Source organism: Harpegnathos saltator, unplaced genomic scaffold (assembly GCF_003227715.2).
Source record: "Harpegnathos saltator strain DR-91 unplaced genomic scaffold, Hsal_v8.6 scaffold213, whole genome shotgun sequence".
Taxonomy (NCBI): Eukaryota; Metazoa; Arthropoda; class Insecta; order Hymenoptera; family Formicidae; genus Harpegnathos; species Harpegnathos saltator.
This window is the reverse complement of record NW_020229999.1, coordinates 1,374,675-1,387,434: the sequence shown is the minus strand read 5'-3', so window position 1 is coordinate 1,387,434 and position 12,760 is coordinate 1,374,675. Positions and strand designations below refer to the sequence as shown.

The following is a 12,760-nucleotide window of genomic DNA, read 5'->3' as shown; positions in this document are numbered from 1 at the left end:
TAAAAGCGCCGTCACTCGCGCGCGGAAAGCGCTCGGCAAAGTTTGCCGATCGCGACAAGTTTCCTCCTGCCCCGCCGCCGAGCGTCGGTATATATTTTACAGAGGAAGTTTGGACCTGGCCGCGGCTTATTTCAATGAAGCCGGGCCGAAATTTCGCCTCTCCATTTCCCATCCGAGCTGTTTAACATCTGTAGATTCCGGAGGATTAGCGGAGATTTCGTTCGTATGGAGACTAGAGTCCTACTCTCGGTGCTTCTCTAAATAGCGAGAAACGCGCAATTTGCCATTTGTAGCTTCTTCAGAAGACTCCTCGGCGGAGCTGTAGATTAAATACGATCGAAAGGACTCGACGCGGGCTTCGGAGCTATTAAACTAGCGTTGCGTGAAATGTTCGCTTAAACGAAACAAACGAAACAACTACCGAGACTTCTCGATATTGATTGAGATATTAATGAGGAAAAATCGCAATGCATGAGAGAAGGCCGGCAATGGATTCAGACACTTTCTCTCGCCGATATCACAATGATTACCACGGTGGTTTACGAAGCGACGAAGCGAGGATTTTTCCTCGTCCGGCTTAACGAATTTCACCCGCATGCGAGGGAAAAAGAGAGCGGGCTTTTTTTCTCTAATCCAGATGTCCTGTGTGTCTGCAGCAACGAGTCTCTGCCTCGTTACGTCGCGGATTTGCCGCGTCAAACACGACACAAGAATAGCTGATTACCTAAAAAACTCACGAGGGAGTTGACAGAAGAGAGCAGGGTGTAATTACGTTTTTATTACCGACCCGTGAGGGAGCCCGGCCCCCGTCCCGACTTCTTTATTATAATTTCAGCGGAATTATCGAGTTCATAAGCATTCATAAGGCGCGACGAAATACTCGGAGGCGGGCCACTCTCCGCGCTAAATATGCGGACGATGTCGACAATTTTCCGCGACGCGACGCAATAGAAGAAGCCCGTAAGCAGTTTGGACGCTCCAGCGACGGGCGGATAACTCCATCAGGGTTTCATAAGCGCATCGCCGGGTTATGACGTCGGATGATAAACAGGTAGGACCGGCGTGGAACGTCGGGACTCGCAAACCCGAACAAAGCCTGGCGGCACGCTGAAAGAGATTGCGCGCGAAAACAGTCGGGCGCGCACGCGCGTCTGTGCTATATATGGGCTGCTACTTGCTTTGAGCTCAATTGCAGATGTCGTGTTCGGGGCGCGCCATAAGATTAAGTGCGGCTCAAAAAAAGGATCGAGTGTTTTGTATCAAGGAATTGCAGACAATAATAAGATAAGTATCGCGATAATATATCTCTTCTCGTAATACGCGCCCGACGATCGAGTGTGATTTCGACAGAAATAAAAAGAGATGAGGCAGAAAGAGGGGGGGGGGTGGTTTCCTCGGGAGAAAAATTTCAAAGACGAAACCGTGCAAGGACGATGAAGATCGCGAGGAAGAATTCACCGCGAGTTAAATTGAAAAACTATCCGACAACGTCATCGTATGTACGCCAGGAATCAAAGGATACGGTAACATGTCCTGCGAAATTAGATACTAACAAGGAGGAGAAGGAAAGAGAGAGACTCTCGCCGCGAGCATACTCTTGTCGCAGCTTTGCGGAAGAGGACAACGCGGGATAGAAAATCATAAGGTCGTGTGCCAAGCGTAGTAACGCGTCGGCACTTGTCGGGGAGCGAAAGTGGTTTATGCGGAAGGGGGAGAAGGAAGAGGCACAGAATAAGAGAAAGAGCAAGCGAGAAAGAGCAAGCGAGAGAGAGAGAGAGAGAGAGAGAGAGAGAGAGAGAACAGAAAAAACGAAAGAGCGCGACGTGAGCGAGAAAGGAAGGGAGATAAAAGCGAAGGGAAATTGACGGGGGCGCTTTACGGCGGGAAACTGCCGTAAAACCAGAGGCGACGCGTGTATTCTTTCGGGACAACGAAGTCGCCGGCGGAGGAGGTCGCATGACGGCGCGTGCACCGTTGCCGGTGACACTGTGTAGCCTGATATTCTCTCATCAGGTGCCTTCCTGCGAGTAACGAAGTCGTTTCGCGACTGACGGTAGGTAGCGGAATTTCAACTTCCGCAAGATCAAGTTCGCGTGAAGGTGCGCGAACGGGTGTGAATCGTCGTCGTCGTCGTCGTCGTCGTCGTCGTCGTCGTCGTCGTCGTCGGTCTCGCTTTTCTCGCGAGACAAACGCGCATCTCGAATGCGCAGCTCTCTTTCAAGTGTGTCTCTTTGCATAGTTTGCATGTGAACTTCGCGTAGATTCGGGCGCGGAGAGGCAACGCGGCGGAGAAGCGATCCTGCGCGCAGAGAGAGAGAGAGAGAGAGAGAGAGAGAAAGACACGTAAATGAATTAACGAATTTCATACGGTTTAACGAATTTGCCGTAAATACATGCGCGACCATAACGAAATTAACTCATCGCCGAATTAGCTGCTCTCTCGCGTATCATATCATATTTTCTTTATAACATACACTCTCTATGTATGTCATAACGCTCGACGTTGGTGGGTTTCATTTCAGCCTGCTGTGAAATTCCGTTTGCTCGGCGATAGTCCAGAGCCGAGCGCGTGTGCATGAGAAAGAGCGGAAAAAGAGAAAAAGAGAGAGAGAGAGAGAGAGGGGAGTGGGAGTGGGGGAGGGAATGCGCTAAATATACGTCACAAAAGCGCGGAGTCTTATTAATTAATTGTGGGCTGCTTCGTCCGCTGTAGCGTGCGCCACGTAATAACATTTTTATTAAAAATACCGACATCACCATGGGAGTAACGTTACGACGGCGCTTTTGATCTTCGCGCGGCAACGTCGCCCGTCTCGGGAACAATACTATTAATTATTCTTAACGCTCCGGCTGCGCGAAATGGTGTATCCGTTCCATCTTCGCCGCGGGCATTAAAAAGGTGCTTCCGCGCGAGGTTGTTGCTGTATAAATTCGCAATCGCGCGTCGCATCAATTCCCGCAACCGATCACATCAACCCGCCTCGTTACCCGCTCGTTTCTCGCCTCTCCCGTTCGAGCGTGCGTTATTAACAGTTACTTCTCACCGTATTCACTCTCGACACTTTTTTCCTTCGCGCTTCGCTCGACGTCTTTCGCATCGTTCATTTTATCCCGCCGCGATCGAATTCGGATTCTTACGTGCACGATACGACTCCTGTTGGCTCGAAATTAATTATCTCCGACCTAATTAATTTTTCTCTCGCGCACGCGAAATTAAATAGCGGAATCTCGCTCGGTTCTCTTCAATTTCTTCCCCTCTCTCTTTCTCTTTCTCCGCCGCCGCCCCCCCCTCCGGCCCCACCTCTGTCTCTCTCAACATCGCATTCTAATTCACCGTGTCGGTTGCGCGAATATAATTTCATTAAGGACGAAACAGGATTTCGCGGGGCGCTTTCTGTCCCCTAATAATCCCATGTGCTCGTGTGCGCCCAGAAGTTGCGTATGTGGGCCTTTCGAGACTCCGGAATAGCGGGGTTCGAACCTTTCGACGAGAATCGAGGCTGAGCCGTGCCTTTGTTCCGGGGTTGATAACAATCGCCAGCGACAAAGGCTCGCCACACATTCTCCCTCTTTATCTCGGTACATCGTTACACATTGGCTTAAGACTAAACGAACAGACCCGTTATACCGGCGAGGGCAATCTCGATGCGCGCTACGTCCACGAAGTAGGTCCTCCAAGTCTCCCCCGGCGGTAATGGTCTCTCACCCATGATTTTCGTACTCGTGTCTCATTCCCGGGACAACTCTAGCTCTTTAAATTCATTGCACGCGCGCGAGTTCGTGTCGTTGCTACGGTAGCCAAAGGGAAAAAGTTTCCAGTCTAATTTCCCGATTCACGTAGAGTTCATCGCCGGAGCCGCGTAATACGGGAATAGCGAATTAATCGCAGCCGGATAAACAGCAGAGAGACGCCAGCCGGTCTTCTTTTCGAACGACACACATTGTTCGTCGATCAATCGATAGCGATGGTATCGCATTCGCGATAGGATATAAGGAAATCGAGCGCAGACGAGCGCAAGTACGAGCGTAACATTTCGCGGATGGTCCTCCGTATTAATTACAAAATGCAGCGCGTGTTCGATGACAATGCTCGAAAGCAGAATCTGTTGCTTCACGTTCCTTACAACGCTTTCTATTTTCCGTGCCGCGCTCGTAACGGTTCTTGTCCTCCGACGGTGTCCGTCAGCCATTGTGTACTGTCTGCGCATATCGAAACAACACAGACAGACTGGCAAGAAACGGACACGCAAGAAACACGGCCGGCTAAACTGAACGGCGCGAACCGCGCGCGCTGCGTTCCCGCGAGAGGAATTACCTCGCGAAAAAGAAATCCCGCTTTCAATTTCGCCGTTTACGTTTTCCAGTCGTCAGTCAGCCGACACCGACCACAGGCGTCGAGAGCATCGATTTATAACGCACGTCGCCATTAAATCGGCATCGGAAACTGCCAATGCGGTCCTGAATGACGTGACGTGAGCACGCTCTCGCCCGGCCGCTCGCTCGCGGCTTAATGAAGTTTCAAGAACAAGACGAACGATTACTGATTAATCGCCGGCGCGACGCGGCGGTGCGGTGCCGACTGCGTATTTAAAAGTTTTTAATTGCGTGCCCGCACGAGCCGTGCCCGCGCGCTGAGAATCGCCGTTGCGGCATTGCTGCGTTCCCGTGGGCTTTTTTTCCTCGCGATATTTCCACCACGTCGCTTCATAAGGACGCATTAGAGGGGAAATTAAAAGCCGCCATAGGGAGGTGCTTTCGTCAGTCGCTCGTTTCTCGCGTTGTTCTCGACTTTCGTTCACCGAGGGTCGCCGCCATGGAGAGAACCATGCGGGGCGCATTTTGTTGCACGCTTTAACAGTCGAGCGGCTCGACGACGATCGAGTTCGATTGAGCGTGTCGCGCTCAATCGAACGTGCGCGTTCATGATAACGAGGCGTGCGAAAAGCCCTTCTCACGACGGGCGGACGGGCCCTAAGCCTCTCGGCGGAATTTTTCCTTTCGACTGAAAAACCTCACGGCGCGCGTCGCCGGGCGAGACGCGAGAGTCCGGAATTAGAAAGGGCCGTCGGTGCGGGTCGCTAATGTGTGGACACTTTCACACGTCCGAGAATAAGTCGAAGAGACGCCACGGAACGTCGACTGAATGATTTCGAAAGATGGATATTTATAAATCCTAACGACGCGCGCACATCGCGCGTCGCCGCGGGCCTTTATGCCGCGCCGGTAATTAATACGTCGACCCGGAAAAGGGAAGAAAAAAGTAGCCACTCTCTCCGACGCTATTTCGAGCGCCGTCGTCCGCGCACTTGGTAAAGCCACGGCAGCGCGGCACTTCGATTCCGAAGTGGACGCTGCGAGATCACGCCGAGTCACGTGGCTCGAGCCGGCTGAAGGATGAGCGGCTCATCCTTGCCGTGCGTTGCTGAATCGCCCGCGCCATAACGAGTCCGTCATTAATGAGCGCGCCCTTCCGATCCCTTTCTCCCGCGGATATTTTTATACGCGACATACACGGTCGGCAGGAGCGATCCGACCGCTGTAGGAAATTACAGCGTCGCCGGGGCCAGCGACTTGGGAGAAGTTGGACTTTCACAAATATCCAGCGGGCGAGAGACGTGGCCACGCGCGGCTCCTCGCCATCGGCCTCATCGCCTTCTTCGATTCATCGCGCCCGCGGCTCCTTATCGAAAATCGATTCCCCTCTATGCGAGTCATGCAAATTCGCCGTGAGCGGGCTTACCACCACGCGCCGGCTGTTTACCGTTCGCGCCCGCGGAATGCGAGAGCAAGCGAGAGGGGAGAGAGATAAAGTGCCGGGTGATTAAAATTCCCGAGAACGCGACTTCTGCCGGACGAATTACGTAAGGCGTGTCTCACGAGAGCGCGAACGGAGAGAGCTCCTTCCGACCGGTCTCTCGTCGCAATGAATTATGGAAATATTATTTTCGCAGATGCCGAGATCGATTATTATCGGCGACGAAGAGCGCCCTATCCGCGGCAGGGGGCTGAAGGAATTATGGAATCTCAATCCAATATCTTCGGTTCCAACAACCCCAGCCCCGGAACCTCTTCGTATAAATCTAAAGTAATAACTGTCCCGCTCATGAGGGAGAGACGGGCATTTTTCGCTCGCCGGGAATAGACGTTCCGCGAAATTTCGCCGTCGGTCGCTCCTCCGCGAGCACGAGGTATCTCTCCTCGAGACTTCACGAAGGTATTATTAAAATGACTCGTCCCGGCCGACCGAAACGACCGTCCCGTTGGCCGTGAGAAAGAGAGGCGGCACTCGTTCGCCAGCAGTCGTTAAGCAGCTTCGTCGGCGAACTGCTTTCTTCGTTAGCGAGACAGAAGGGAGAAAGAAAAGCGGGCGGAAGCACGCGAGGAGTATTACGCCGGAACGGCTACGCCGTCACACTCACCTGCTCGTAATTTCGTATAAAGTCGCGAAGCTCACGCTCCTTGTCCTCGAGAGTGCCGTAGAGAGCCTTCATCTGATTGAGGAGGTCGAACTTCTCGGCTTTCAGCCGCTTCCGGTCAGCCTTGAGCGCTTGCAGCGCCTCCTTCGCGTGCTGCAGCTCCATTTCCAAGGCGACGAAGCGAGCCTCTTCCTCCATCGCGGCGTCCTCAGCACCGACCTCGCCTCGCGCTGCGCCGCTCAACAACAACCTCCTGAGCCTCGCGACCTCCGCCACCAACCGCTCGTTCTCCAATCGCAGTCTCCTGGCGCTGGCCAATTCCACCGGCCCACCGCCGCCACCCCCGTGGATGTTGGACAGTCTGGACGCCACCACTGGGTCGCCGATTCCTAGACCACGGGCAAAAAAGCACAGTCGTGAAAGGATAATACTCCTCTACTCGCTCGAACCCTGGTGGAATTATGGAATCAATATCCATATTGATTCCAATCGATATTAACTTTTTATTTTATCAACTATTCATTCCTCAGCGCATTCTTTCTGCGGGATTGAATTTATTGAACGAGCCGAGAAAGAAAGAGAAGGAAATGAAGAGGGACGCATGGGGAAGAAATATACGTAAGTTTTATTTCGCACACTCGGCATATGGAATCAACATGGTCAATTTTTGATTTCCTGAAGTATTCATTCCTGATCTGATTCGTCCAATGGGATTAAATTCGTTTCACAAATAGAAAAGAAAAGGGAGATAAGAGGGGGCATGGGAAGAATTCTGCGGAATGTTATTTTAGACTCTCGAGATATGGAGTCAACGTGATTAATTTTTTATTTAATGAATTATTCATTCTCGATCGCATTCATTTGACGGGATTAAGTTTGTTCTGCGAATAGAACGCATAGCAGAAAAGACTTACGTAACGTCCAGATTGACTTCATTTTCTATGTCACGCACATTCCTCGTGCTTATCAGCGCGGGACACGGTTGCGAATGTTGGCGCGAAGGTAGAGAATAAGAATCTCATTATCTCGATTACACGGCCATCAAAAGCAGCTCGTCGCACGCCGTTTCTTTATCGGATAGACGTGAATTATTTTCTCAAGAACGTCGTTGGTTAACTCACAAAGTCACGGCTCAAGACGTGGTTTAAAACTCCCGGTTCTCTCCCTCCCTCTCTCTCTCTCTCTCTCTCTCTCTCTCTCTCTCTCTCTCGCTCGCTCGCTCATAACAAAAAACGTATCTCAGCCTGGCGTTTCAAGACTCTCAGAGCGCGACGCTCTCTCAGCAGGCGACACAATGCAAGAGCGCCACTGCGGTAGAACGCCATTGAGACAATTCGCGTGTGCGTCCGCTCAAAGGGCTCACGAAGGGCAAAGGATGAAAGCCGAGTCAGTCCGCTGCGAGTCGTTCATAATTAAACACCGGACTACCCACCGAGAGAATTAGCCGGGGACGACGGTCTGCTGCCTGGCGCCGGCCCGGGTGGTTCATTATCCTCGTCGGCGCGCGCGTCGCCGTCCACTAGGTCCTTGTCGGCGTCCTTCTCGTGGTCGTTCATCTCCTTGCTGGATCGCAGGGAGTCGCGGTTGGCAGTCGATATCCGCAGCCGCTCCACGCTGGAGCGGTCGCTGCCGCCGCGGTGCAGGAAGCTGCCGCTCCTGTTGGCCGATGATCCGCGATCCGGACTGGCGCTGCCCGATCGAGAGTCCACGCTGCCGCCGGACCCGCCCAAGCGCGTCTTCTCCAGGGCGGGGGCATAGGGACGGCGAGCCTTCTCGCTCGGGCTGCGGCAGGGCGAGCCATTTCTTCGCTCTGTGACCAACAAGAATAATCAAGACTCGATGGAGAGTTTCCACTCGGGAATAGCCGAGCGACCGAGTCCGGAATTGTCGGAATGGCGACGACGGGGAGTGGACGATACGTTTGGGTGAACGTAATCGCACGATGAATTCCTTCTCGGGTCGAAACAACACCGGCCGGCTTAGCCAGTCGGAGTTCGTCAACGGAGGCCACTTCTATTAATTTCTTTTTTTTTTTCCCGATCACGCCGATCGCATTATTTCGTTCGAGAGCGAGCTAGTGTCTGGTGCTTACGAGTTCGCCATGTTTCACTCAATTAGCCGCTCAGCAGCGGAGCGGACGCGGCGCGGAGGGGGAGAGCTCATGCGCAATCAGCGTGAGGATTTAAATCGAACGCTAACTAATTTTCATGAGCGCTCTCGGCGTAAGGCGTATGCGCGGCACACACACACACATATATATATATATAATTTAATCTATTCGGCAAACTTCTCAGCGGCCGTCGCGCAGCCTCCTCGACGCAAGGATGCCCTCCGAGCGATCCTCGGATCTCGGCCACCAATGAGCTCCATTGGAACGAGGCTGCAAAAAGATAGATAGATGTTGAACGGATCGTTATCTCTGTCAGTCCTCAGCACCTCAAATAAGACGTGTTACTGACAAAGATGACAATCCAAGCAACACGTATCTGTCTCTTTGAAGAGTCCCTCCAGTATACTACAGAGTACTCACTGTCGGCTACATCTGGGCGAAACCCGCCGAGAGAGAGTGAACTGGGACGAGGATCAGAAGGAGCAGCAGCAGCATGAGGAGGAGAAGGAGAAGAAGCAGGAGGAGGAGGGCAACTTATATTGCCGCGCGGAGAAATCGCTGGAATGAAGCCAGCCTTTATTGGAATGTACGTCCGAGCGGATGCGAGACGGATGCGCCGCTCGATAAGGTGGATCTGTCCGGCGATCTTCACGGCGGAATATCCCTACGTGGTACGCATGATCGATCGGACGAGCCGTCGACTGGTAGCGGCGATAGCCCGACAGCTCCTGGAGCCGCGGCGCAGCCCGGCCGGGCCAGCGTTCAGGATACGCTCGTTCCGAATTTTGCATGCACGCGCAGGTCACTCTCTCTCTCTCTCTCTCTCTCTCAAGTGGGTCCGTTGGCATCTCCTCGAGACGAGAGGAACGAACACGAGTGGCATAATGTACACGGTGTCTTTGATCTTCCGCGAACGCGTTAACACGTACACGTACCGGGCGAAGATATGGAGCGCGTCTGCGGCGTCCTGTTGAAATCCATGAGGTTTTCCTCTGACGGGGAATGCGTTTTCGGACGCGGTCATCTGACGCGACTCGTCGTTAATTGACAGAGTTTCTCGGGGATGTAGCGACGCGTCGTGGGGAATCGTACCGGGTTGACTGAAGATGAAGCCCAATTACGGTTAACAGTGCTGGCTGGGTGTTGGCTGGGTAATTGAAATGAGCAGGAGGGGGGATAAATTATCGACTCTTGGTGACTCCGAATTGGCTCCCGTGTTTTTCTGTCCAGTCGGTCGGCGAAACGTCGCGACGCTAGCGATTGGTTCGATTTCTTCATCGTATCGTTAGTTAATTGATGCAACGCGCGCAACGCATTTGCAGTGATGTGTTTCTATGTTGAATGTAGCGCCGATCCTCTTCCTGAGCGATTTTCCTGTTCCTTGGATGGAGACATTCAAGCGACTTCCCGAGAGAGATATCTTAACGTTTCTCAATCGTTATACGTTTTCCATTACAAGCGCAAAGTCTTGTCGAGTGTTTGGGAACACCGACAATAAGACAATAAAGTTCAATATCCTTAGGTACAATAAATCTATTGGGCACAACGCCTTTAATATGCGCGATTGCGCAAAAGCCGTCGATAGAAATAAGCTGTGATAATATAGATAAAGAATAAAATAATAATAGCTTAATTCAATTCAGTTTCTACGTATAATTTGATTAAATTATGTCAATTTCGTTGAATTGTCATATAACATAATTATAATCATACTATCGTATTACTGTATCGTATTATTACATTATTTAATATTATTATTATTATATTATTACATTATCATATTATAGTATCATAATATTCAATCTCTCAGAGTCGGGCGGAATGAAACGCGACGTAGACTCGACGTAAAACCACAAAGGGTTACAGAGAGCCACTTTCGCCCTCGAGATGCAGAGCGCACGCAAGACGAGCGTATATTGAGAAGGACGAGAATGCAGACGAACGAACGGCAAGGAACGCTACGTCGCGGCTCGTTGTTTCGTATTCGGCGAGATATAACGACAATTGGGACGTTTGTCAAGAAGATCGAGCTCTATAAGCTATAATACACGATTCGAGGGCGGCTGAAGGGTGGCAAGAGAAGCCGGACGCCGCTGCGGCACGAAGAAGCACGCCGAGGAGGAGACGATGAATCATGACCGGCCATAAAGGTAACAGGCACATAACTGCGAGAGAGAGAGATATATATATATAAAGGATAACTCGCCGGCGAGAAGTTAAGATAAACGTGGAAATGCGAAAAACATTCTCGCGCGCGAGCGCGCCGCGTCTTAAAATTTCATTCTCGCCAACTTCTTAAGAAGTCTCATCCGCCGAAGCTCATGGCGCCGATAACTTTCCGCCCATCTTCGCAGCCTCCCCCCTCCCCCTCCCGCCGAGCGCATCACGACGTTGCGGAGTTGTCTTTATGAAAATACTTTTGCGAAATAACCCCGAACGTATAGAGAACATCCACACCGGGACGCAACCTTGAGATTTTCCCTCGCGCTTCCCCGAGATTTCCACGCGCGGCGTCTCTTTATTCGCAAACAGCTTCCTGCAGCGCTAATCGTATTTTGAGCTGATCACTCAGTCTCTTCCTCGTCGGACTTGCGCATCTCGGCGCTTTATCGCGCGGCTCGAATAAAATACGGCAAGTATGTAAAGTAGAGCTGGGTTGGATCTTACGAGGATATGACGTGTTACACATTTCTGATATATCGCCGTTATGCGCCCGCAGAATTTCGATCAGCCGCTTCTCTGAAAACTGATGTCTCGCGAGAAACTTTCCGGAAAATTCCTATGCCGCGCATGTAGTCAGAAGCGTGAGAGCGCAGCTCATGAAGAATTCAGATTCCCCGCCGAAGTCTGAAGTGTCGACGTTATCATTCTCCGGAACGCCTCGGACACTTTCCCGGCGCGAAAACGAGCAGCTCGAAATCTTTTTCTCAGCAATTTTTGACGGACACGCGCAATCACGAGGAAAAAGTACCAAAGTTTAAAGTGGGCTATTGCCTCTCGAAAAGTCAAACAATCCCGAGGAGTACCTCGAATACCAGGATAATTTCCGAAAAAAAAAAAAAAAAAAAAAACGTCCCCGAGGTACCGAAGACGCGCGAGCCCGAAAACTAGTTATTGTTATACTTATACGATTTTCGAATTCGCACGTGTGCGTGTCCGGCTGAAAGCCGCATGCTTCCAATGTCCCGAGGAAATTGTATCTCGGGGGATCACCCCGCTGCTCAAATTTCCATTTTTTCTCGGATTACATATGTGGCTATTCAACTCTCAAGATTCCGGAGCCGCACGTGATCTCGAAAGATCAAGGAAAAACAAGGACATTTTTGCCGACAAACCTATGGGACTGGCTCGACGATCGATAGGACTGGTCCTCTCCTTCCTGTCGACTGGGCTGGCTCTCTTATCGATGGGACTGGCCGATTTGTCGCTGGCCGAGCTCCTCTTCTCGATCGGGCTGCTGCCGGCGCTGAGCCTCTTGCCGTCGTCTTGCTGCGCCTGTTGCTGCGCCTCCGCGTCCTGGCCGGGGTTCGCGCCGCTCGCCGCGCCGGAGTTGTTGCTGTTGCCGTTACCCGCCGCCGGCGCGGCTGCCGCGGCTGCAGCGGCGCCGGCGCCGGCGTTGTTGTTGTTGAGCACGATCGGCAAGGCGCCGCGGACGTCGCGCAACTCACCCCGAAGAGTGGCGCACTCGCCCCTGGCGCGCTCCAGCTCGCCGTCCAGCCGGGCGCCGGTCGCTGCGTTCTCCTCCACCATCACGCGGAATTTTGCCTGTAACACGCGAATCCATCTCGTCAGGATTGTAAGTCGCGAATTGGGAAAGCGCAGCAAAGGGGCGGCAGTGCGAGAGGAACCTCGCACTTGCGCTGAGAAGGTAGCGATTACTTCGTTGAATTTACAATCATTTTCAGCGTCTCGTCTGTTTGTTGCTCCACCAAGAAATGTCTGTATGCATATAAAGTTATTGTCGCTCACGTTATAGCAGCGATTGCCGCGGCAAAGATTTTTCGGGCTACTAATTACTTTATCATGTAATCAATCGCACTACGCAACACCGACGATTACTTCATTGTCCCTCCCTTTAATAAAAAGCGCATGTCAACATTGTGCATGTATTTCTTATCGAAGCGTTTAAGCCTCTTTATATCGAAGCGTTGAAGCCTTTTTCCACGATGCTGATTGGCCGTCTCGAAGTCGCGTTACGGCCGGCTTCGTGCCGTTTGCAGCTGTCATTGCGTGG

At 52.0% G+C, this 12,760-nt stretch overlaps 1 protein-coding gene across 1 annotated transcript in view; it reads right to left on the bottom strand.

Annotated features, from left to right (window-relative positions):
• The window catches only part of Liprin-gamma (liprin protein kazrin), a 158,124-nt gene that overhangs the window by 25,888 nt on the left and 119,476 nt on the right, over nt 1-12,760 (bottom strand). Inside the window, exons 4-6 of the mRNA XM_025298337.1 lie at nt 11,862-12,291; nt 7,849-8,226; nt 6,420-6,805 (exon numbers count right to left, since the gene is read on the bottom strand). Of these exons, the coding sequence (XP_025154122.1) occupies nt 6,420-6,805; nt 7,849-8,226; nt 11,862-12,291 (1,194 nt within the window). The remainder of the gene's footprint in view (nt 1-6,419; nt 6,806-7,848; nt 8,227-11,861; nt 12,292-12,760) is intronic.